Below are 26,750 nucleotides of genomic sequence, written 5' to 3' on the forward strand. Positions count from 1 at the left end.
ACCAGCTACACACACTTCAGCTTTAAAAGTGCACACAAAAGTTGAATCAACACATTTCCAACAAAAACTAAACATTAAAACCATCATGAATGGAGGATTTAGTGCAGGATTGTGGTGTTAGACCGCATTAGTTTCAGTAATAACCTGGCAGCTGAGCGTGTGTCACGGTTAACAACATGAATTCAGGCTCTTCTTTGTCCTTTACAGCCGGAAAACAGTCAAACCCAGGGGACAGTTAAAGTTTGGGATCAAGGCTGGCAAGCTTGAACAGCTTCAGTTTGAAAGAAACTCCCCCACAATCCCACTCAGTAAGAGTGAACAAATCCAGCACTGTACAGTGCACTATTGTTGCAGTGACCTGGGCCCACTCGGCAGGCTTTGGCAGACGCCAGTGAGAGTGATGAGTGTTTACATGTGGCTGTCATAATAGCCCACAAATAGCCTGGGCTCGCTGCCTCAGTAAAAATACAACAATAGTGGGGCGGGGAGGAGAAAAAGGGCGGCTAACGGTGGAAAAGATACAGTAAGAGCGTGTTTTAAGTGTATCTGGGCGGAGGGGGGGGGTTTGCCTTGAGTCGCTGGGGAGAAACTGGCGGCTCAGTGGTGGCAGGAGCAGGGCGAGGAAACGCTGATGTCAGAGGTTAGCCATGTGGAGGGCTGTATCTGCCTGGCAACAATACAAGGACACACACACACACACACACACACACACAAAGTCGATCTTCCTTTCTTTGAAACACCCAGAAACACGCACACACATGCACGAGGAAATGAAGGGCTAAAAGTGTGTTATGTGGGGCAGGATTCCTCACATTCCCTCAGCACCGTTTCAGCTGCCATCTCTCTTTAACGAAGTGTGTTAATAGCCGAACCACTAAACACACACACAAGCTTTTTACACACACTCTCAGCAGACTGTTTTATGTTTAGTCTAGCTCTCCCGGTCCCAACAACAGAGAGCTCACCGCCTCAGTCGGTGCTGATACGGGGGTTTGGATGCACACAGTGAATCCGTGTCGCCTCACCAAGTGTCAAATCCACTACTATGTCAAACTGGCTGCATGTGAGGCCGCTGACATCTGAGAGCAAAACTGTTATTTCACAATCGCACAGCAACAGAACGGAGACTTCTTTAAGAAATAAAGAAAAAAGGACAGGGATTGATCAACCATATAAATATTTAATGGATTACGTGGTGCAATAAAAACAACAGTTAGATTATAAAAGCATCAGTCACAGGAAAAAAACAGAAGTTACAGTAGTTTTGTGCAAATGCAATTCAGTTTGACTTCACACGCTCACAGCGTGTTAACACCCTCAAAACTAAATGCGGAGGTCAGTTTGGCACTTTTGAAGTTTTTGCTTCTCATCACAATAGAGACAATAAATTATTTTATAAGTTATTTTTTTCTTTTTTACTTTGGACGGCCTGTAGATGGCAGAGAAGAAATGAGCCCTTTGCTTTTTTCCCCCCTCAGATCTAATTCTGCCATCGTGACATCGAACACCTCCCAACTTGAATCGTTAGTGTTCCTCGACAGCTGCATCGCGGCTACAGACAGAAGATATTAACCACAATTTCACCCCCATCTTCTTCTGCAACACTCGAGATTGATGGGACAAATATGTAATCTCAGGTTTGGAAATAATAAGTAGACCTGAGCAAATTCCTCTCGCTGTCTGTGAGGACGGTGGGGTGAAGAGCCCGTGATTCCCTTTTAACCTCGATAGGACAGAGCGGCCCAAACAATTAGTATCAGCGGTCCCCTGAGGCCTGAGCAAAATTTGGACAGTTAAAAATCCATTTCCGAGCCGCCTTCCTCCAATAAGCACAAAAATACCATAAAAATATCCACTTCTTCAAGAAGTGCATACATTCCCCACCGGTTGGCCCTTTTCGAACATCGGAGCCAATCTGCAAAACTAGAAAAGAACAAAAACTTTCTCGCACTGCGTTATCACGCTGCAGCGCAAGAAACGTCACATTTCAACCCCTTCATATATAAAAACCAATTAACACCAAACTTTGTTTTTGTCCTATAACTTCAGCTACAAAAACGGCTAGCCTCCACGTACAGGATGAAGACACCAGGGTGCTCGATCGGCCAGAGAGTTGCGTAGCGGTCGCGCTGAGAGGCTCGTGGAGGGCTCTTTGGGCCCCCAATGTGCAATAAGTAGGGGTCACCCAACTTTAGTCACAAACTCAATCTGCATTTTTCTTTTTATCCATACAAAAACTTAAAGGTTTTGTATCCATACTAGGGCTGGGCATAAAAAATAAATATAAGCGTTTCTAAGTAATCATCTGCTGATTGTAAAGGAACCTGTACAAAAATGCAGCTTTGCTTCTAGCGTTTGTCCATTTTCAATAAAGAAATCAACTGAATGTAACCAATAAACATACCGCTGTGAACATAAATTAATTTACAGCCTCAGAACTGTTCTGGTTTCAGCCCTCGCTGTTTCAGCCCAGCCCGTCTCCCAACATCTTTTTTGATTAGTTTGCAAGAATACCTGAATCGTCCCTGAGCCCTCCAGTGACCGCCCCCCCTGCGTGACGTCGCCTACTTTACCCTCTGGCTTAGTAAAAACACATTGCTTTAAAGAACAACTCCATGGATTCCTTTCACCAACACTGTTGAAGGACGGATCCTTGCCTGACAACACCTCCTCCCCCTGTGACGGGGGGAGGGATGGAGCTCTGAATGCAGCTTTAATCTCTGCTCTTCTTAGCCGTAGCCAAGGCACTGCTGGATCAGAGAAACCTGACATCTCACAACCGATCAGATTCTCTTTTTTGCAAAAAAAAAAAATTGCATCTGCTTTTGCCGTTTTTTTTGTAGCTTGTGCGAGAGGAGACGATTTGCTTGCACCTTGAGTGTTCAATTCTCTTTACAAAAATACTATTTGTCGCTTCGAGGTAATTCAAATTTCTTCGCAGATATGTAAAATAAATGTGATTATTTTTCTCTTTGTTGTACCAGTTTGGTGAAAGGCAATTTCTGTCAGAATATATGTGGCATCATATTCACATGACATCGCAACACATGCAAAATAGTGTAGACGTACTGAGTAGTAGTAGTCGTGTATATGTGTGTGTATATGTGTTAGTGTTAATTTGATTTATATATCACAAACATCTTACATAACCCTCCACTCTTTAAGGACTTCTTCTGATCTCTTGGGCCAATTATGGGTTCAGATTCTTCTGCTCTTTGACATGTGGAGCAGGTTGTGGCACTTTCAGTCTCCCGTACATCAGCCTCAGACTGTTTCACTGTCAATCAAGGTAACTCTCTGCAGTATTACGTAACTCCAGAACGACAGCAACTGTTGCTCAGAAAAAAAAAAAAAGACGGCTTTGAGAGTGCATCTCTGAAACACTAAACAGGGGATCCAGCTTAAACAAGAGTTATGATTTTGTCAACAAGGGATTTATGTTACATATTATCCTGCTTCGCTTTCAAAAAAAAGAGCACTGTAATCTGTTTGCATTTTGTTCTATCAGCCATCTGTAAGTGGAGGCAAGGCTTTTTTTTTTGTTTTTGTTCCCGGTGGCATCTCTTTTTGCAACAAAACCCCTCCGCCTGTTGTTAAGACTCGTTACCGTGTTGCGTGAACAGACGACAGAACAAAAGCTGTGAGAGACTGAGAATTTTAGCGGCTCGTTTGTTTGCGCGGCGTTTGTCCTTAAAGAGCTCTTTGAGGATACTGTAAGTAGACTATATAAAAAACCACAAGGTACAATTGCACTTCTTTCATCGAGTAAAAGAGAAGGACTGTTAGAGAGGAGCTAATGGAATGAGTAACTTGGGGTGAGCTGCCTCCTCCTCCTCTCCCCCTCTTTTGCTGGCTGGAACATGCCAAGGTAATACATGTCAGAGGCGTACGTCATTGCTATGTTATGTGCTATTCTATGCAATTGTATTAATCATCTAAAAAGACAGTGGCACATCTAGCATAAGATGGTATGGCTTGTTCGGATCAAAGTGGACGGATGGGGCCAGCAGTGGCAGGATCATTTGAATCAACGATCGATCTGATGGGGAAAATAACTCGCTAACGATGTTCTCACTCTCGGTTTGTCCGCCAGCTGAAAACAAAGTTACTGATTCTCTCAATCTTACTGGCTGTTGACAGCGCTGACAGGCAGACATGGTCCCACTGATCTAAAAATATCTGCATCAAACAACAGTGAATACTAGCAAACATCCCCCCACCCCCTCTCTGCTAAGGAATAAGATTAGGGACTTAAAATATTCTCTGAGCAGAAACACCCTTCCTCTCTGATCTGAAATGGTAAAAAATCTCATAGTACTCAACATCGAGTACAGGCGCTTTTTTTTGGGTACAGAGTTCAAAGGGCTAATGTAATATATCGTCCCATTGTAGCAGCAGCAGTATGCACGCACCTTTATGTGCATTTAAATGTTCCTTTTGAAGTATCAATTCAACACATTGACCCAAAGACTGGTATTAAGTCTGTATAGCACACTGCTGACCCCATAAAGAATGAAAGCCATTACATCTCCAGAGATTGTAGCAGGGTTCCTACACATTTTACAGCTTCAAGCGCACTTATTTAGCACGCTTTTACTTTGAAATTCTTATTTGGTTAGGTGGGTTTAATACTACCCAAATATGCAGCCATATGACAACGTAACGTGCCATTTCACAAATATTACTAAGAGCGTATCAAACACATTTTTCTTTTAAGTTAGAACATTTCAAACCCTGTGTAGGAACCCTGGTTAGAGGAAGACATGCATAGAACATTAGTGTGACACACGATCGCAGAGCAAACAGGAGCATAACTACCCATTTAAGCAGGACATGAAGTCTGATTCTCTGCAACATCACACCACTAATACAAAGCCTTCGACCTTTCACCAAAGGCTCTACTCGTGTTTACCCACACCGAACCACCAAACACTGAACTGAATCCAGGTTTTCCCGGATTTTATCATTTTCTCCCTTTTCCTCCCCAAAAGAAAAAAAGGAATGTTCACATTAATAACAACAAACAAACTTTTGGACCAAAATGGTGAAATGTGTGATCCACACCTGCTGCTGTGAGCTTTAGCTTAACTTTCTGTGTCCACCTGCTTTCTGTTAACTAGCAGCATTCAAATGAACAGAATACAGTTTCTGGTGGACACGTAACCTCGAGAAGTGATTTAATGTGTGTCGGCCTCAGCTGTTTTATAACTACGACACTTTGCTGCAGGGACTGAAGTCTGCTTTATTGCACTTTCATTAGATTCACTTTAGGAGTCTTAAAATAAAGCACTGGGACGGCGTTTAGCTATGTGATTAATGGCATCATTCATCAGTTGTCTGCAGCCAACAGGCTGTCCAATGTTTACAGCTCTATGGCCAAGCGCTCCCTCTGCTGCAGCGTGGCACGCAGACAAGATAACAGGTGGGCCACGGATTGGGTGACAACAGAGGAGGAGCGATTCTTGAGAAACCCCACCAGGGAGCCCACCAGAATCACACGGCTATCCATGCCTATCCAGAAATAGAGGCATTAATTTGCCAACTGTGATAAACAGAAACGCACAAGCTGTAGGAGCGTGGGGTTGGAAATTCCCTTCAATTGTGAAACGTCTCATAGCTCTCAGGCTTAGTGTCGTAATCACATCGGAGTCTTGTGTTGCGCTATGTTTCAGATTTGTCTGCAGTTGTGAGCGACTCTCATTTCTTGCTCTTTTAATTTGCAATGACACCAGTGACCGCATCAGTTTGCCACTTAATTTTTATCTGATAAATATGATATCTTACTCGGCAAAGTGCTAAGTGTACAGATGGTAGTGTTGCAGGGAGGCTACGTGACATAACTGGCGTATCATGGTGGGTGATGTCACTGTTTAAAATCTCACCTGCACTCAACCTTTCCATGCTAACAAAGTGACATAGTGGATAGATAATGAATGGACTGCAGCGGTTTCTGCAGATGCGTGTGGTGTGAACACACATTGACCATGCTAGTGGAGCGTTCAGTACATAAACCCCCTGTTCCCTCCCTGTCCCTCCCACTGAGTTAAATAAGACCGATGGAGGCAGTGGACGTACAGACAGATTCTATCACGGATCAAACAGGTCGGGCTGTCTCTGCAGCTCCAGCTGACGGTTGAACAGCTCGATCTCTTTGTTGGCCTCGGCGATGTACTCCTTAATGAACTCTTCCATGTCTGCGGAAACAGCAATGTTAAGGGAAACAGCAGCACAATGACCACAAAGAACAATGCAGTTGCGAGAATATCTGCAGAATGAGTCACGATCGCTGCTTTCTTTGGTCCAAAACATCCAAAGAGTAACTGTTTCTTTTTGTTAGCCTCTGTGACATAAAAAAAACCTCCAGTACAGTATTACAGGTGTAAAATTAGATATAGTTGAAGTTCTAAACTTGAACCTTACTCTAACCCCAACCCTTGGCAATAACCACTGAGAAGGATACTGGGGTGGAGGTTCATTTTTCCTCCAAAAATGTCCACATACTGGTAACCGTTGTAGAAGTAGCCTGGTGGTAGTGGATCCAAGTGCCTGGTGATCTGAAGAGAAACGCATAATATCAAGTTCAGTCAAGGTTATCGACTGAGAAGGCCCGCATCAATATCAGTTCCTGACCCTGAGCCGAGCTCTCTTAGAAGATAAGGAAAGCCTCCAAACAAACAGACAAACAAACAGAAAAAGCATCGGACCACCAGGAGAACATTCTGCTGAGGCTTGTATCTAACATCAAAGATTTCACACCACGTTTGCTCTTGCTGGGGCATTTATTGACAATAAACCTAAAAATAGTTTGTTGGGTTTTCTTCCAAACAAACACAGTTGCGTTTACATTCATTGGCTGTCACGAAACACGTCGGTGTATCCCTGGGGGAACCGTGTTGGATGCATGTAATGTCACACATTTACAAAGCACATTATCAGGAAGTGTTTTGAAAGCTGCATTATTTACATCCACGTTTTCTTCTTCACGCTGCTAAAGTTCTTACCACCACCGAGCACGATACTATAAACAGGGAAGTGCAAATGTGCATTGCGTGCATACATGCCAGTAACTCAATATAGGCACAACAAAGCAGGTGCCAGCCCATAAAAACATTGCTCCTAGTCGACACCACAGGGGGGCTTTAATGTACTTTTGTCTTCACATATTCCACCTCTGGTAAATATAAAGTTATATTACACGTAATTATATAATTATAAAAATAAACACACTCACATGTATGCGCTTGATTTCTTGTGGTGAAAGGGTATTTTTAGTCTTCCTCGGCTTCTTTGTCTGCCTCTGAAAACATCAAACAGAAAAAACGGCCTTTAAGCTGTTTATTTTCTTACACAGTACTTGACTGATACTACAGACGAGTCTCAGTGTGTGTTGTCATCAAAAACAGCAGGGACACTTCAATGCCAACCTGCTTAGCGCACAGTCTGAGCCAGTCCTTAAGTCCGTCGTCAGTGAGGCCGACACCATCAACGATGAGGAAGAAGGACGTGTTGGTCCCTTTGGGGCCCGAGGTCAGAGGGTCACCGGTCTGCTCTGGGACCACGCTCAGGCTCCCGCTCACCGTGTTGTAGTTCACCTCCATCAGTTGGTCTGAGTCTGGAGGTTCCAGAGATAAAGGAGCTCACACCCAAGTCGCACATACACTTTACACCTTGTGTAACGCCTGCTACGGCAGCTTCATATGGTAACAGCATGGTGTTGGTGGGGGTGTTAATGTTTTAACATACATACAACCCCTCTGTTCCCAAAATGGCTCACAGAACTCACGTGCGTGGCAAAAAAAATAAGATTAAACATCTCAAATATGTCCTTACTTAATGTAAAAAGTAATACTGAGAGTGCAACAGCTAAAATTAAAATGAAGTAAAATAACTAAATATAAAGCGATGTAAATGATACACTGCTCTACAGACAGACTGGAAAACACACTTAAGGAATGTGAGTATTAGAATAGGATCATACAGTAGAGTCTCCACACTCGTTCCACACTCCTCTATCTTCACAGCTCTCTACAAATATCTGCACGCTCTCTGCACATCTCCTCACAGGCACCTGCACTCTCTCCTCATGCAACAACTCTACACAGTCTCCAAATGAAAAAAGAGTGAGAAAACTATGCGAAGGAAACCAAAGCAGTGGACTATGAGCTGAATTCTAAACACCAGACACCAGAGCAACAACCGAGCAACATTCCTACCGTCAGGAGCTTCTTGCCCGCCTTGAGGGCAACCTTTTCTTTAATTATTCCCAAAACTGGGAAATGCAAATGCAGGTTAAAATATTTACCAAGGAAAGAAGTCACATGTGTTTAGTAATGCTGGACAAAAGCAAGTTGTCAGGAATTCAAAATCTGATCTGAGAAAGTAAAATAAAAACATGTCATTCCTACCAGAAAATCGGACTTTTCCCCAGACATTGTACACATTTCCTCGGAAGGGGCTGAGCCTCAGTGATGACTTGAGTGCTGCAGAAAATGTATTAGAGTTTAAGCACAAATTATAGGATTTAACAATATTAATTTAAATGTTCCTGAAAAGCATCGCTGTTGGCAAGATGTCATAAGTGCATCTTTTGGGAAAACAGATTATTGCACAGCAACCGCAGACAATTACTCCGAGACCTCAGTTGTCTCCATATTTGGAGGGAGAGGCAGCTTATGCAATCATCCCCGAACCCTGCCAGCTCATATCTGGAGCTTCAGTCACGTGTAACAGTCAAAAAAAAGGGGGGAGAATTCTTTTCCATCTCACCTTTGCAGCGGGTGACAAATAGAGGCCTCTCTAGGGGGCGGCTGAAAGCCAGGCGGTGCTGGGTGAAGACCAGAGAACCAGAACCGGTGAAGAAGCGGCCTTTGCACCTGAAACACATAACACGTGCACATTACACAAATGGTGAGAAAGTTAAGTCTGGAGCAAGCCAAGTGTTTGTGCTACATTTTGTCTTTGGCTGGAAAGTTGTTTACTCTACCAGCTGCCCACAGGAAAGAGGCCAGTGTGTGTGATTTGCTGGTATCAATGTGCATGTGGAAGATAAATCTGTTAATGCTGATACTCCTTTAGCAGGTGAAAAAGATTTAGGCCATGGACAAATATTTAAAAAAGTATAAAAAGCATCAGACGTAAAATAAAGCTTGAAGATGAGTCAGTCGAAAGGGCCAGACTGTGGCCAGATATGCAGTGTATGATCTGACTGGAGGATTTAGCAGAGGTTCATATTAGGCTGACCACTGTGGCATGAAGGCTGACTGGACAAGGTCCAAAGGGAAGGAGAACCCCTCTGTGTACATGGCAACTGTATGGCCAACAGCTTGTTACTGTGCTGCCAGGAGGCAGCTGGTGATAGAACACAAGATGCCCTGAGGGGCTTTACAGCAATCAGCAGCCGATACCCCCACCACTGCAGCCGAGTGGCAATTAAACCGCAGGGAGGGAGGAGAGGCAGGACGGAGAAACGCAGAGGCAGGAATCAAAGCCAATCTGTCGCTCAACGGCCAAAAGGTTGAGTGTGGACACAGGAGGACACACGGGGGTCACAAGCAGTAGAGAGGAACGTAGAATGAGGTTCTTACCATCCAGGGTAGAGGACATAACGGGCTCTCAACATCTGCGGCTCATTGAAGCTGCTATCAGACAGTATCAGATTCACATCTTCATTCCTAGTTAAAAAAAACAAAAAACATTACAGTATGAATACGTAAGACTTAGATTACATAAATATGTGTATTAAATGTGCGCACATATGACATGAAACTGCTTCAGGAAATGTCCTACTTTTAATTACTAAAAATAAATATTCTTTAAGTACAGACTGCACTGGGAAATGCTCATGACACATCACTGTGCTAACTGAGCAGTGCTCTGACCTAACATATTCAGACAGAGACTCAAAAAGCAGAATAAAATGTAGCCTGAAGTGAATATTTTAGGCAAAGATAAGAGCAGTTAAGTGACTGTTTGCTGCATTGATCACAATTCTGTGGGCGCCTACCTGGTGACAGCTCCTCTCTCTGCCAGTATGAAGGCTGCGGTGGGGTTGGCAGAGCGTACCAACTGCTGAACATGCTGCATGAGAGGGTGCTTCTGCTCTGCTGTCAGCCCAGTGAACACCACTGTACTCACAATACCTGACATAAAACGAGGCACAGAAAGGGAATATGAATTCCAAGAAAAACCGGCTCACTTTCCTGAAAATACAGAACCAAATCTGTAATGCCACTGCAGAAATAGCTTATTTTACACAGGGTTCAATTTACTGCTGCTGCGCTCCACCTGCAGGTTGAATTTTTTAGGGAAACTGACATTTTGATTCCTTCAAAACGATTGGCTGGATAAAACGCATAATAAATAATTCTGTGACAGATTAAACTGTGCTGTTTGCTCCTCAGCTCCGCCAAGCCCGACTTTCTCCCTGCTGCCCAAATTGGGATTTTTCTGATTCCAGTAAGAAAAGACAGCGTGGATAATGGCAATAAAATCGTCAAACTGTCACTTCAGAATTACAAGACAGACTGTGTGCTCTCAAACATGAAGGAATGGTTGGGGCAAAGGGTGTCCTGAGCCTTTCGTGGGATGTCCAATTAAACTTTTTAAAGGACCTGCAGGTGGAGAACAGCTGCATAATGGCTGATGGTCTGAACACCATGACAGCAAGTTCTCTGTGGGAAACTCAATCTCAAAATGTTAATTTTCTTGGAAAGTGTGATATTACAGGGTGTACTAAGCCTTTCACTGCGCCATAGCACACATGACCTCCATATTTGTTTTGGCCTTTTTCAAAGATGGAGGATTGTTCTGCTGGAGTGTGAATCACAAACGCTAACCATAAAGCATCGCTGCACATGAATTCATTCCTTCACTACGTGCTTGTGTTGGATCTCTAATTTGCTTCTGTTATCAGTGGATGTACATGCAGAACTCCTCCTCTTGACCCTTAATGGTTATATCGTTCAACCTGACAGCATGACGTATGTTTGAAATGGCTATGTTGAACGGCTTCCAAAAGAGCATTACACTTATGTAAAAAATCAATACCAATGAATATAAATGTGGGGTTTCCTCAGTAATACATAAAGCAAGTTTATCCTTGACGTATTTTGTTGTTGGAAGGTTGAAGAGTGCGACAGAGACGGGACCTACCTTGACTGCATTGCTCCAACAGCTTAGGGAAAGCAAACCTGATAAGACGAGAGACAGCAGGACATCAAATTAAATTAAAATATACAGTATGCTTGAGTACAGTTTGACTGTCAGCCATCAGTCAAATGCAAATTTAGTTTGACTCAGATTGTGACTGATGCATTGTGGGATTTTTGTACCTAAGTGAAACACATACGATAGCTGTGTTTTAATCTGTAAAATCAGCAGTCCTGTTTATTTTAACCCATGTCTTTTCCCACAATATCATCACAAACAATAACTCTATTTATGACTAATGGGTGCTTGCCAACGTTGTACAGCAATAAACAGGCTAATTCCATGTTATGGCCCCTGGCGAGCGATCCGGTTATCAATCGTGAGGCTTTTTTCATCAGATGACATCATGACTATGACTGGCAACTGACCAATGTAAAAGCTTTCTGTAATCTCATTTAATCTTAACATAATTTATCCTGAGTTTTCAAATCGATCAGTGTTATACACAACTTCTCTGAGCCAAGTCCGCCCCCCACCACCCACCCCTCCAGCCACCACAGACTCTTAGGGAGCCTGCAGGCTGGGGCATCAGCAATCTGAAAGGCATTTATCTTTCCTGTCCTGATGTAATGAACTGTCTACATTCATCACAAAGAATGGATCATGACTGACTGATGAGCTTCACTGAGGAGGGTGTGTTGGTCGCGCATGTGGACCTGGGGGGATTAGAGGGCTATGCTGAGGGGGTTGACAGGCAGGTCAGACCTAAGCTGGGCTAACCACACCCAATTAGCGCCATAGTGGGCCTTTGCAGACCTCCACACAATCTATGGCAACAGACAGTGATAGGGGGCTTGTTGAAGAAGCCTCAAATGGAAAAGTCAGTGCTAACCAATTTGCGAACTAAACCTCTTATTACACATTTTTCCACTGCTGAGCCAATGAGGCTTGTCAGACTTTGACTGGAGGGTCATCACAGCATGTTTATAGCTCAGGATCCAAAACACATTTAAAAATGTATTATTAAAGTTCGGCTCACTAGACAAGCATCTTGTCTGAACGACTCTGGGAGTAATCCTGCATATATGGTCTATTATATACACATGTTACTGTGCAGAACAGTGACCAGGGCATCTGTTAGAACACTTTTCTAATTAAATGTCCGGTATAGAAAGATGGCAGCACTATTGTTGTAAAAACTGGACCCTCTTGATTGACTTCATCTGTATGTAAGTATCACTGGCCAACCCAGCTTGGCTCTGCAGTGGAAAACAGCCTATTAACCGGAGTGGTATGTCATATTGTGTGGAGCAGCTCAGTCAATCTACGGCAGCGAGAAGCTCTGTAAGCTACATCTAAAGCCTGTAACAAAAGGAGAGTGAGATTAAATGTAGGCCTGATCCTCTCTGTAAAAGGGACCCTGCCTCGACCTCGTCCTGGAAACCTCGAGTGCATCAACAATTTATCAACATCCGGCGCTGTCTGTCATCATCTGCTCTGTCCATATGTTGCTTGAAAAACTGCAACATTTACAGGGAATGATTTTAGACCAAAAATGTAAGAAGCTAACTGTGCTACAACCAAATGGAAGCTATTTTTGGTGAAAATATAAGTTTTTTTGGAACATACCGAGCACACAGACGGATAGCAGAATAGCAGATTGTGCTCCAGGAGTGATTTGAGTAATTTTTTGTTGTGAAACTGGGTCACTGAATCTATTGTATCTGCTGTGAATCCTGGTTGACTGAACTGCCGTTCTCTGGAGCAAGCTGCAAACTTTTCTGTGTCACATTTCACACCTACAAGTGGTGAATATTTTTCTACACATTGGATAGATTTTCGGAGAAGAAATCTTTCAGATGCCGTTAATACAAACTTGATATATATAGTTTCTTCATAGTACAAGCTTTCTAGTTATTGGGAACCTGATATAAACATTGGCACAAAGCAGGAAGCAGAGCCTGAGGACTGAAGTGTTAAGTTTGCAACTGAGTCAATACTGAATCAGAACAATATATACTTACGGGTCTTTTCATTTCACCCTTACATTCTTTATTTTAACAAAGCAAACAACACAACTTTGAAACCCTTTCTTCCGCATATACAAAGTAACTGACATCTTTGTTGGGTCTCAATCCATCACACTTCACATAGTTTCAAGCGTATGAAAAGCCTGTTTTACCCATCTGGAAATCCAATCAGTCTACTTCAGTTAGACATTTTGGGATTTTGTTTATATGCCAACTCAGAAACAGGAGAAGATTAATGTTAATGGACATGAATTAATCTGCTATACGTTTCTTTAAGGCCAGTTGAAGCTTGTCCAAACTTACTCGAGACACAAAAACTCACCTGTGCTCCATACAGGAAGTGAGGGGGTCCACACAAGCAGTTACAGCACCGATGGTGAAGCACGCTTGGACAACTGGGTCAGGGTGGAAAAGCACAGCTTGGACCACATCTAGAACATCTGTGTATCTGTACAAGTCAGAACACATACAACTGAATAAGTCATCACTGACAAAGAACAGTAAAGTAATTCAGTCTTTTCTTTTTCTAATGTATTTAAATACTGTTTGATATTGTTCTCTAAAGATACAAAGGCAATGATCTGTGGCACTGAATGATGACATGTCAGATAACATTATTCTCACATTGTTGTATTCTTAGACTGAAACGCCTCTGAAACTCAGCTCTGCTCTACTGGCTGAGTCCTGCCTTCTCAGTTCCCAGCTGTATCAGGCTGATCAGCGGGCTTTCTTACCCAGGTGAGAGCACCAACAGACGGGGTTTGCCTCCCGGGCCTCTCTGGCTCTCCAGGAAGCTGGACAAGTACTGCTGCAGGTGAGAGGCTGAGAAGCTGTCACAGCTGTCTGGGCCAGGCTCGTACACCACCCACCTACAGATGGCAAATTATTTTTGTCGGTGTTGTTCTTTTCATCTTTATTATTCTTAATGTTAAATAAGTACAACATATGTCAGATTAATTAAAAATCTCTTAAATTAATCTCTCTCACCTTCCACATTCTTTGTTTAACTGGACCAGGAAGTCGCAGAGTCTCTTCTTATGGCTTCCTGGCAATCCAGTGATGACGGTAATCACAACCTTTTCACACATTAAAAAGACGACATCAGATTTGAACAGTCTCAGCTGTACTTGACAAAGGTAACAACATATTTAAAGGAACCACGTGTTTTTGTTTTTTTTAATTCTTGTCTACATGAGATGAGGAGCATCAGCTTCACCTTATTCAAAGTGCTCACCTTGTCTCCTTGACTGTTGGCTGGATTCCTCAGCTCTGCAGAGGGGAAGAGCACCCCCAGGTGGTCATACAGAATTGGCTCCTGACCAATACTACTCAAAGCAAAGTGCTGAAGAAACCTGGCAGAGTCCACAATTAAACAAACAGTTAGCAGAAATTGGGTCATGACTCACTCGCATAACTAGATAAAAAATGTATGTAGGGAATTAGCTTGTATTTGTAAGGAAAATTATCAAAATAAGTGCTACAATTTTACAAAGTCCTTGCACCAGCCACATCTTTGCTTACATTTTTGCTGTAGATATTTACATAAAAGCTTAAAGCCATCAATCATGTGCCTGGGAACGGAGCAATTAAAAATGAGACTGATAATGCAAAAACTTGTGCAAAAGAGAGCGATTACTTTTTAGAAGCACTGTACTGTATTTCCTTAAAACAGCCCGATGTCTATTTATACCAGGTGACAGATTTAGGACGGATTTGGGAGGAACATGAATCTGCCGAAGGTGCCGAGTTATCCTTTCATGCATTCTTCTTTGTTTTAGGTTCAGGGGCGGGAAAGAAATGTGTTTATTTTGGCCTAGATAATGAAGTTATGTTATGTTATATTCTTTCTTTAAGCTGAAAAGACCTACCAAGTTTGGATGCGGGCTTAATGCTATTCTGGGAGGACATGCTTCTTGATTAAGCAATACCTAGCATCGAGTTTTATTACTTGTTCAGTCCAACTCTGGAACACTCTACTGAGTGACCTGAGTGTATACTAACATGTCCTGCCCTGGCAGCTGGGAGTATGAAGTCTTCAGGCTGCCTCTGCGTTTGGCCACCGGTGGCTCCTGGCTGTCGTGCAGCTTCTGCAGTCTGCTGTGCCTGAGAGAAAAATGTCAGAGTCAGACAAATCACAGACTGTCTTAACAAGTTGTAATAATATGTCTCAGAGATAAAAGATTCAACTGTAATGTTGAATAAAACTGATGTTTAGTTGCAAAGGAGATAAAGACATCTTACATGTTTTTCTGGTTCCAGGTCAGGTGCTCTTTATCCACCAATTGCAGAGTGAGTCCAGATTCAGTGTTTTGCCAAACTGACAAAACCTGAAACCAAGAGACCAAAAGATTTATTCAACTGAAGCTGCATCTTTAGCATAAAATAAAGACGATGAGGAAGTAGGCTACGAAGGTTTTTATTTTGCTGATAGTAATGGATCATCCATGAATCAACAAAAAACTACATTCTATCCTTCAAAACAAATATATACAGTCCCACAACATATATTTTTAGAAACTGAACAGCATTTTATTGGAGTAAAACATTGGATAAAGCAAGACAAATATATATATTTTTTTATTATTCTGAAAACTGAAATATGCCTAAGGTTGTAATGCTGTAATAACTATTATAAATCCATAGATTAATGTTATATAGGCATGATAAGAGAATCAGCCAAATTCAGAAGGTCCATGTGTATCTTTCAGAGGTCATACCTTGGAATAAAAGGTCCTGTGGCTCTTTGACCTGGGCTGAAGAGCAAAGACCAGACACTGGTCCGAGCTGTGGAGAGGGAATGGGAGGTGGGGCAGCAGGCTGCTGTCATACTCCACGAAAAGAGACGCCACAGCGCTGGAGTCCTGGTAATAAGAGGACACTGAGGTCATACACAAGTTGGTACCAGAAATTCAACTACATTTGGATTCATATTAAATGATTTATCATGGTTTTGTAAGGAACAAGCAAAGAACTGTCTGTTAACTGCACGGTAACTATAAATATTACCGGATCGTAGAACTTGATGTTGCTGATGTGATCCTTGGACAGGGTAATGCTTCCATATTGAGAATGGATAAACAGCAGACCCTCAGAGAAGAAAATGATTTTCCCTAAGATGAGAATTAGAGAAAGAATTACAAATCTACGAATCAATGATTATACACCAGTTACACCAACTGTAATTTACTGTAAATGAATATCAATTACATAGAATATATGCTAATATTAGTAGAAAATGTCACCTTCTTCGTGTGTGGAGAGCTGGCTGCCGGAGAACACATACGCAGCATCTGCTACAGTCAGAGCAGTTCCCAAACAAGTGGCGTCCTCTTTCTGTTGGAGAAACATACTGTAAGTGATGAGGCTCATACATAAGCATGTATTCCTGCACAGTGGATACACAAAAGCTGCTTAACTTACCTTAGCAAGATGTTGGGCTTGCTCAGACTGCTTGACATCAGATTCCATCTAGAAACAACATGGACATAAGAATTTTGAAAACAATGTTGGAATAAATACATTGTTTACTCCTGAAACTAAGAATTATCACATTGATCTCACACACCAGCCAGCATGCATAGCGAGGCACAGTTGTAGTCAGGATGGTGTAGCAGCTGTCTGAGGACACAGTGCCATCTGCAGGAGAAGAAAACACAAGCAAATAAGACAAAGAATGGCACAAGATGAATCACAGCTCAGGGAAGGATATAGGTTTTTTTTTTGCTACTGCTCTGTTGTTACAAAATGACTTTTGCCTTTTTGACCTGTGGGGGATTGTCCCGCTTAATATATAGTCTGTATAGTATATCCGTAATCCATTCTAATTAGCCTTAATCTAATCAATATAGTACCTTTCTGTTGAATGTTGATGCTGGACTCCAAGAAGGATTCAGAGAAGACCACAGAGCCCAGGTCCCCGCCCTCCCGCTGCAGGTCTGGGATGTCATGGACAGTCATGGAGGCCTTAGAAAAAAAGGATAATTAGTTAAAATGAAAAAAGCAAGAAGCTTTCTAATCAAGCAAAAACAAAAAAAATGCTTCTCTAACATACCGTCTTTATGACATAACGGCTCTCTTCATCAGTCAGAGGAATAACCCTGATAAAATAAAAAACAGGCTCTTTAGTTTGAAAACCACATATTTACAAAACATTAATTAAGTGTCAAGGAGCTGTGTCGGGAAATAAAAAATGCTTGCAGATGACCAACGAGCACTCGTTATCACACACCTTCCTTCCTTATTCACTGCTTGAATGTTGAATTCACATTTGGACCTGAGGAGAGAAAACACAGAATCAAACCAATTCAAACAATACATTTCATTTCATGCTTGGCTGAAAGCCTCATATACTGGACAACAGTGAAAATTTGAGATCAATCTGTACCTGAGAGAACTGCGGTACTGACTTAAATTCATCGAGTCCAAAGCCAGTAGAAAGGTGTTCTCTGCCACATCCTTAGCCTACAGTAACAAACATTTTGCATTCAGCAGCTGTGCAGGCTACAGAACATCATGAAAGATTAAGTTTAAGTTGAGTGCTCTTCTTACCTTGGTAGCGCTGGTGGTACAGGAGTAGCATTTGATTCCTGAAAGGACTCCTTGAACAGCAGCTGAATAAATCTGTGACAGAAGTCTGAAAAAGGTACAATTCATTCAGGCATAGTTGAACATTTAATGGTCAACCAATTAGTTTCAGAGAAGAAAAAAAAAACACAAGATCCAAAATTAAATCACTTACAAGACTTCTGTTTTCTTTTGCTCTGTGTTTTGATTTCCTGTGGGTGAAATACAGCAAAGTGTAAACAAATTACACACTGACGCTACAAATAAGGGCTTTTTATATTACACTTAAAAGCCAGCCAGTGAAGCTCCTTCTGGGCCCTGCATTTAACTTCACACTAAGCAACATTTCACACTAGCATAGCTCAATTTTTAAAAAAGTCATTGAGTAAAACCTCACCAAGGTATGGAGTGTGGGTGCTCCCAAAGAAATATGTTCGAGAGCAGGATAGAGGTCCTTTTGGAGCCACACACTGCAGAATCTAATGGACAAAAAGGTTACATCAATGACATGTCCCCACTTCACAAAGTCAAAAGAATCTCAACTAGCAGGAGACATATGATCAGTAATCACTTGTTTGTTGGCACCAGTTGTTCAACATGATTTATCAAACACTGCTCTGCACATCACTCACCACCAGTTGTACCAAAGTACCTCACCAGGTGGTGCTGCAGGTCACCTCTGCTCTTTAACTTCAGCAGTGTGTTTTATGACACATTTAGTACACATAATGAAAAAAAAAGATCAAATCCTACTCTACTAACCACTTTGGCAAGTGTCGAGCCATTAATAGGGACCCAACAGTAATGTGAGTAGTTTGCAGAGTTAGCTTTGTTTTTTTTATTACAACATACTGGTTATTATTTCATATTCTCACCATGTGTTTGGCTGCAGAGCCTCGAGGCCCTGTGCTGCGGACCTGATGACTCTCTGAGGGAAAGTTGAACGAGTAGCTCTCCAAATCCTCTGAGGAGGAATGCTTCCCGAACAACACAAATGGCTGCTGACTTTTACTGAAATAAAGAAACATTCGATTGAGCAAATAGTATTTATTTGTTCTACAAACTACAACACGACAGGTATATATATTGTGGAATATGATCAGTACCTTTTATCTGTGATGTTGCTTGAGATCAGTCCATGAGAGTAGTAAGTACGGAAAGCCTGTGGATTCATGAAAACAAACTTTATACAATCCAGACATTGAACACTGACATCGGGAAATAGTCTTTGTGTTTCTTGTAAACTACATGATATTTACAACAAATGCAACGGTAGTCATTAAAGCAGATATTGACTTAATCTCCTTCCAGTCACTACACCTCCCCCCCCCCCGCCCCCTCCACTCCTTCATCTCCGTTTGCACGTTCAATGTGCAGGAAGAGGAAGTGGACTGTAAGACTTTCTAATGAGGGTGCATCGATGCTGGCTTATGGCCACTACTAATGAATGAAGTGCAGGTGGATGAAGGAAGCATTATACTAATTTATGCATGACTTTGCTCAAACTTAAGACATAATAATTTATTCACTCTTCCAATGCTGTACTGTACTCCCACAGTTGTTTTAAACCACATAAAATATATTGTTACTTTTCACCCAAAAAAGGGAAAATATGAAAATAATATTGTGTGTTTTGTTTTTGTGACAAGAAACAGCACAACTCACAACTAGAGCTGGCTGTTTGTTCAATGTTATCAATCTTCTCTTCATATAATGAATACTAACACTTTATGTACCTCTCCTGCCTGCGCTTCAGACAGCTCCAAGATGGAGAGATGGCTCTCCAGGTCCATGCTGGAGAAAAAGCCGCTCCACTGCTTCTCAAAGTTCACCAGGTCCTTAAACACAACACACAACATCAGGTTAAGAGTACATATCATACTGAATTGTCATGTTGAATAGGTCATTAATGCAACAGCTGATGAAAATAGGAGCTCAGTGTTACCTCTGTGAAGACTGTATCCAGGGACACTGGGTCGAGTCTGTTGTAGACCTGCCACAGCTTCTCACTCATGTCCATAAGCTAGAAAAGCAATAGGTAAGTACAACATAGTAGTACAGATACTTTTTAAAAAATTATTATTTCTGCACTCTACCAGGTACCTTGTATTTCATGGTAAAAAAGCTTCCTCCACCGATGCCTTCCAGGGCAAATGCTTGAATCAGGGGCCACTTTTCCACCATAAACATATCAAACCTCTGGATGTGTCCTAAAAGTAACAGCAGGACAGGTATAATTACTGCTGTTGTTGGTGTAATTATCCAGTAAGTACATACTGCCGAGAAGGTGAAACTAGAAAAAATGACATTGTGTTCTGGTTTACTGAGATGTAATGTCATGTTAGTGCGTGGGACACACTTCACTATCTCTTTCACACACGTGCAGCGAATGAATGTGGAGATTAAAATGTGATGATACGTACCTTGGGAGCTGTTAGGTACTCCGATACGGTAGCAGTCTTGCACCATTGTGACAAAACTGGAGATTTTGAATTCCTCTGCTGCCTCCTCATCTTCATACTGTGAGTAGGTGGAAAAACGACAGGAACTTAGAAAAGGACTTAATATAAGGCAACATTATGATTATAAACACTGCTGCAAAAAGGTCATATTTACAATTTTCAGCCATGAAACTGGTTGGTCATTACTTTGATATGTGAGTTTTCAGAGCAATGTGAGGCAACTAACAGCTCTGCTTGATGAAATAGCCTGCAGGGGTTAAACCTGTAGGTGGACATTCAACATGCCTAAATAATCTTGATAAGGCTCCTACTCCTATCTAATGCATTCAGGAAGCGTAATTAACATGAACGATAGGCCTGTAGGGGAGGAGGAGATCTTTTTAACCTCTGCCTCAGTCATGCAGTAGAGATGCAGGTTCCTCCAGTGGGACACGTAGGGCAACAGGTAACTGTAGTTCATCGGGTTGCAGTACAGATGGACACACTCTGCCTTGATCAGCAAGATTACATCTAGAAAGCAGACAAGTGATGTGTCAGTAGTTAGTACTGTGAGTACAGTAGTTAAGAAATAAAGCAGGTACAAATACATGATTCAAAATCTAGTGCACAACACTTGGGAAAACTCACCATCCAGCATTTCTTCAGGAAATTCCTCGAGGACATGTTCCAGATTTAACTGGTTTCTCCCATACAGTCCATAGAACAGGTATTTCGCCAGCTCAGTGCATCCCTCATTATATCTGCTGTCAATTCCTACAAAACACAAAAAAAAATTGTTTTGGGATGACCATAAATTGTTTTATTCAGCATCTGTACTACAAAATAACTTCCTCGAGTAAAACATACACAACCAAGCTTAAAGATAACAACTTTGCAACTTGACATACCGAGAGAGCACAGGATGCCATCTGGTGTGGCAGTGCCACCCTCGCAGAGCAGCGACTGGACCTGACGCAGACGACAGCAACTAGAAAATGAAAACAGAAATAACAAGTTAGTCATAACAGCAGAAGTTCAGGAGGTAGAACGGGTCGTCCAATAATCGTAAGGTTTATGTCAAAGTACCCTTGAGCAAGATACTGAACCTCAAATTGCCCCTGATGAGCAGGTTGGCACCCTGAATGTCAGCGTCTGTCATTAGTGTATGAATGTGTGTGTGGATAGATGAATGTGACAAGTGTTATAAAGTCCTTTGGAGGTCAGGAGACTATTTGATAACAACAAACCATCTGAGGAGAAGTGAACTCTTCCTTCCTCTCTGTAAAAAGCCAGTAGCTTGGACCTTATATTTAATTCCTTTGTCATACTTAAGGTGAAGTTTACCAGTAGAAGTGAATCTATTCAATGCATATTTTAATAATTTATGAGAAAACCATGATAGCTAGCATCAATACCCCAAACTAACTCCCAGTCACGAGTTAACATCTTATGACTACCACAGTTTTTCTCATAACTAGAAATACTCTCTCAATTGATTATGAGATAATGATGCGTATGTAATTATGAGCTATGTCAATTATTATTAGCGTTGCATATTCATTTATTGTGTGTGTGTGTTTGTGGGAATGCTGTAACAGATCCTACACAATCCATTAGCTACACATTAACATAGCATGTTTGAGGTTTTGACAACAACAAATAACGGGGAATTCCTCGGTATGGGTGCTATGAGGTAAATTACTATGTAGCTTAACCAGCTAATTAATGTGACCTGTAGCTTGTTAGGCATTTTCCTAGCATTAGCATTAGTGTTTTTTAGGAACCGTTAACATTAACTGTCGATCACAAATCGACAAATAACAGACAACGGCTCCGGCTAACGTTAGCCATGTTAGCTTAACGGCTTCGCTCAGCCGTTTGCTGTAAACACAACTCGATGTTAGCTTTACCTGACAGCCGGGTTGACTCCCGATAATTTCCCGTTCACTCTCCTTATACCGGCCATTGTAATTGTTGTCACAGTTCACACAATTCACGTTTTTAACCGATGTATTTTCAGGCTGGATAGCTACATCTCCTCCATCACCCTGGAGAATGTCCACAGAACGATAGCAACGCAATGGAGCGAACCATTTGATATTTAGGGGAGTCCAGAATATCAGTACGATATTTTACGGGAATAATCCAATATATACACGACAAATTATTAATATTTCTAAAGAATTCCGTATTAATAGCATCATATTACGTGTTAGCCTAATTAAACGATTAATAAATGTGAATGTATCTCAATTTTTCCAGACGGTTTCCCCCCATTTTTCGCTGTAGTCCTGCCTTGTTGTGGGCCATTTGACAGCAGCACAGGGAGATGGTGCAATCCCTCAGTAATCTCAGCTGTTGTGTGTGCAGGGGGAACTCCTCATGTACTGTAGCTACACTGTGCAACAACTATCACAATACATCTGTGTGCTACCAGTGATAAATGCATGTTTTATGTTGATTTAAAACATAATGTCCCTCTGTGACTCCATCAAATGTGGCAAGAAGATAAAGAAAGCAATGCATGTAATGATATATGTTTTTATTCTCCTTTTGGGTCATCAGTGTTGACGTGCACGCTCACCTGGTCAATAGCCCACATGTTATCTTGCATGCCATGGCACTACTTTTCCTGTTTTGGCTAAATATCTGCAGTGTGGCTGATTCAGCAATAAGTGCAAACAAGAAACAATCACAAGATGCTTCTCCCACTAACCTTATTGTGCAGAGGGCAGCTGCTTGATAGAGTCAGGTGGGAAAAGGAAGTTGAACTAGGCCAGCTGATTAGGAGCTTGCAACTTAGCACTTACTTAGGCCTGCATTGTGGAGACATGATTCGCTTCACACAGTAACATTGTGGGGATTCACTTTCTGTATTTGAGGGCAAACAGCTGGTAACCATTAAGGTGAATGTGGTTTTTGCTTGAGGTGAGAGGTAGGCTTGGGGTTAGGCCTGCAGTGGTTGTGGCTTATGTCAGGGTTAGTCTCAGGGGAATGAAGTAAGATATTGAAATGAGTCACTAAACCAACTTTATGTGAGTGTTTGCATGACAAAAAGGATAGAGAGAGAACCTTGGTTCAAAGTGCATAAAGGTATAAGTAAGAAGTGTTGCTTATTTGTCAGTAAAGCAATGCGTGTGAGGGGAGGAAGTTCATTTAAGCGTGACAGAAGCACAAAAAGATGCACAGGACGAGTGGCAGGGTCATTCCAAGCTGTGCTGTGGAATGCACTTCCTCGTCGACAAAACTGCAGGTGACACGAGAAATGTTGTGAGCAGGAAGCCTTTTCTTTTTTTCTGCCCATTATCTTGTTTGTTGAGGAGCCAGAGAATCCAGTTTCAGGTTATCTGGAAGTGACAAGCATCTCAGACCTGTGAGAGCACCTGCAAAGACATGTCGCACAGTGAGTAATTGTTTTTCTAAAATGTGTACTTTCAGACTTATTTACTGCTATGAAATGTGAATTAATTTGTGTTGTTGTTGTTGTTGTTGTTGTTGTCTGGCAGAAGGCACAACTAACACGAGTCAGATGATGGTGGTCATATCCACAGTGGAGGAATGGCTCTCTTTCAAGTCTCTGCTGCAGGACACCTCTGGAAAGAAAGTCCAGTTTAGTCTGGGATCAAGTCAAGTCTGTGACTTGGCGATAGACGGTCACTCGATCAGCTTGCACTATGCAGATTTAAAGGAGGACATGACGGAGGAGGGCATCAGCCAGGCAATAGATGGCTGCTTTAAATCTTGCACAGGTGGGATCATTACATTTCTGCTGCTGATCCAAGGTGGACATTACACAAAGAGGCAAAGAAGAATGGTAGAGACTCTGCAGGCTCACTTTGGAGCTGAAGCCTTAAAATACCTGGTGGTGCTCTCTTTGGAAGACGGAGAGGTTGCTGACACACTGGACGACGCCCTCCTGGAGCTAATAAACATGTGCAATGGGAGATACTGCCGCATCACATCATCCAAAGCAACAGACAAACTTCAAGCTCTGTTTGAGATGGTCGACTACATGCTGACTGAAAACGGTGCAGCGGGCTACACGGACGCCATGCTGACTGAAGCGAAGAAGAGGAGCACAGAAGACTCGGCCATGATGATGCTGAAACAGAAGATGCAAGAGGCCGAGGAGAAGGAGCAGGCCTTCAAGCAGCTGGTGCAGGAGAACGAGGAGAGGAGAGCTAAAGAGATCAAGGAGTTGAGTAAGAAACATGCTGAGGAAAGAAAGAAGGAGGCAGCTGAAAACAAGCAATATGAGGCAAAAAGAGAGAGTCTGGAGGAAGCTGTGATAAGCCACAGAGCCATGTCGCAGCTCCACATGAGAGCCACTGAAGGTAAGATGTTTTTTTTCTGTTTTAAATCAGAGTTAGTTAAGATAAAGACAAACACAGATCCATCTACAGTACAATGGTTACTAAAAATGGACTATGAGATAATCCAGATCAACTTTTATTTCATGTGGGATACTTTAGAAAAAGATTTTATTTAGAAAATGTCTGACGAGAGTTAGTTAACTGCATTTTGAGACATTCAGATGCAGCAACTTCTCCCACTAGAGGGTGATAGAGTTACATACCAGTGTGGGTCGTCCACAGCAGGGCTGCCTCAAGTTTTTACTTTTGAGGGCCAAAACTGAAGGTAAATAGTGGACCATGGGCAAGGCAGCTGTTGTCTGGCAATCCTTTTAAAGTCTAATCAACATTGTTTTCTCTGCTGTGTTTATGATGTAAAAACAGGTGAGAAAAAGTTCCTTATTTTTTTCATGCACAAATTTGAACGCTGGCTGCTGTGCTCAGATCACCAAAAGAGAAAAGAGCATTTTATCTCTCAATTTGTTTTTATTTTTTATTTTTTGTGCAAGAAACATCTGGCAGGGCAAATCAAACCTGATGTCAGGCCAACTTTGACCCACAGGCCCCACTTTGGGCAGCCCTGATCTACAGCATACAGTATCTAATATCTCTTACATGTCATGGAAAACGGTAAAAAATACTCATCTTTTAACCCAAACAAGGCAAATGATGCATTAAAGGTTATACATTAAATAAAACTGTATTAGAGATGTCCAGATATGGGTTTACAAGTGTGGGTATTTTTATTTTTCTACAACCAAGACACAGGAAATCTGTCTGAAAGTGCTTCTAACAGCCAGTTTCCTCTCCTTTTCTTGCTTTAAGATGACGACACAAAGAAGATGTCCATCATCCTGTTGGGTCTCTCCGGCAGCGGGAAGACTTCTGCTCTAAATCTAATTCTAGACAGAGCAGGTAATCAATACTCCATCAGTGGCTCTGATCCTGAACCCCCTCAGCCCACCTTGTCTTGTGAGAGAAAGGAGGTGTTTGCAGCAGGGAAGCCACTCATCCTGGTGGACACCCCCGAGCTGTGGGACGAGGACGGGGTGGAGAATCTGGAGCAGGTCAAGGACTGCTTGGCTCTGTCCTCTCCTGGACCTCACGTCTTCCTGCTGGTGCTCCAACTGGGGCGCTTCACCCAGGGCGAGTGCGAGATGCTCGTGCACCTGCAGAAGATCTTCGGACGAGACTTTGCAGAGCATGCCATCGTCCTCTTCGTTCGCTTCGACTGCAACCAGCACAGGCCTCAGAGGATCGACGACTACGTGGCCGGAGCACATGCAACCCTGCAGGGTCTCATCCAGAAGTGTGGGAGCCGTTATTATGAGCTGAATGTTACAAAGTCCCAGAATGCTCTGAGCTACCCTCAGGTGAAAGACCTGCTCTCTGGAATAAACAAACTGGTAGCTTCACACGGAGGCCGCTCCCTCTCAGTGAGGAGGTTTTCTGTGAAGGAGCTGCAGGACAGGAAGAAGATGATAGAGGAGGGGAAGGAGGGGGCTTTAGAAGGGAACTACTTATTAAGGGATGCTTGATTTCTATACTCACAGGCAGGGGGTGACTACAATAAATGCAACACCTGTACCATGTAATAATATCAAACACAACATGCCTGCAATTAATATCATTAGTTTATTTTGTTAAAACAACTACGATGTACCGTATATGGACAGTTCTTGCACCGGATTTGTTAGTTTTATATATTTTTTACAAACCAATCACCAGAATAAATGTTGAAATTTAACTTTACTTTATGTGGCAAAAGAAATGGTTCTTAAATTTGTGAATAAAAAAAAAAATCAGCGGTTGGTTTTGGGGAATTTCCCAGTGGAACAGAGGAGCAGACGACATCGGGGATTATTCATGTGTGTTTATCTGTGTAGCAGAGAGGGGAGGAAAAGAAGAAGTACAGCTGCAGATTTTTATTTACTTTTGGACGTTTGCTTCGAGATCTTATCTGACAAGTTCATGAGATATACGTGCTGATCTCTGCCTAACAGTTGCGTCCTTAAACACCATCCTTCAGATGGACTCTGCTGCCAACTACAACTGCCTAAAAACAAGACTGATGCACAGCTTTGTTTAGATTTCATTCTAGCAGATATTGTGTAACTCTCACTCTTACTCTCCATGTGTGACTCAGTTTTTAGGTCCATGACTGTTTATCTTTGTACTCTTTTTTAGGGAACATTTAGTGTTGATGTTTCATCCCT

General features: G+C 42.2%; 2 protein-coding genes across 3 annotated transcripts; one reads left to right on the top strand and one right to left on the bottom strand.

Annotated features, from left to right (window-relative positions):
- Positions 1–1,160: 1,160 nt before the first annotated feature.
- dnaaf9 (dynein axonemal assembly factor 9) lies at positions 1,161–22,254 on the bottom strand. The gene is made up of 37 exons (XM_084380674.1): positions 22,093–22,254; positions 21,091–21,170; positions 20,831–20,956; positions 20,589–20,713; positions 20,165–20,261; positions 19,845–19,951; positions 19,687–19,764; positions 19,478–19,579; positions 18,848–18,903; positions 18,617–18,752; positions 18,139–18,220; positions 17,917–17,953; positions 17,727–17,811; positions 17,563–17,639; positions 17,407–17,451; positions 17,230–17,275; positions 17,030–17,141; positions 16,744–16,814; positions 16,599–16,646; positions 16,421–16,511; positions 16,185–16,288; positions 15,896–16,039; positions 15,420–15,505; positions 15,180–15,281; positions 14,413–14,530; positions 14,166–14,254; positions 13,913–14,047; positions 13,501–13,626; positions 11,152–11,189; positions 10,004–10,139; positions 9,585–9,671; positions 8,767–8,873; positions 8,406–8,480; positions 7,425–7,612; positions 7,232–7,297; positions 6,461–6,554; positions 1,161–6,194 (listed from the first exon to the last, which is right to left on the bottom strand). Exons 1-37 carry the CDS (start codon positions 22,146–22,148, stop codon positions 6,088–6,090), a joined length of 3,459 nt encoding a protein of 1,152 aa, XP_084236800.1. The 5' UTR covers positions 22,149–22,254; the 3' UTR covers positions 1,161–6,087.
- Positions 21,158–26,703, top strand: LOC311273568 (GTPase IMAP family member 8-like). 2 transcript variants are annotated; one of them, XM_084380677.1, is made up of 4 exons: positions 21,158–21,247; positions 23,506–23,585; positions 23,689–24,516; positions 25,360–26,703. In XM_084380677.1, the coding sequence occupies exons 2-4, from the start codon at positions 23,576–23,578 to the stop codon at positions 26,070–26,072; spliced, it is 1,551 nt and encodes a 516-aa protein (XP_084236803.1). In that variant the 5' UTR covers positions 21,158–21,247; positions 23,506–23,575; the 3' UTR covers positions 26,073–26,703. The 2 variants fall into 2 exon arrangements, with proteins under 2 accessions (XP_084236803.1, XP_084236802.1); XM_084380676.1 differs by having other exon boundaries at positions 21,184–21,875.
- Positions 26,704–26,750: the final 47 nt, after the last annotated feature.

Source organism: Pagrus pagrus (assembly GCF_965226575.1).
Source record: "Pagrus pagrus genome assembly, chromosome: 18".
Lineage (NCBI taxonomy): Eukaryota > Metazoa > Chordata > Actinopteri > Spariformes > Sparidae > Pagrus > Pagrus pagrus.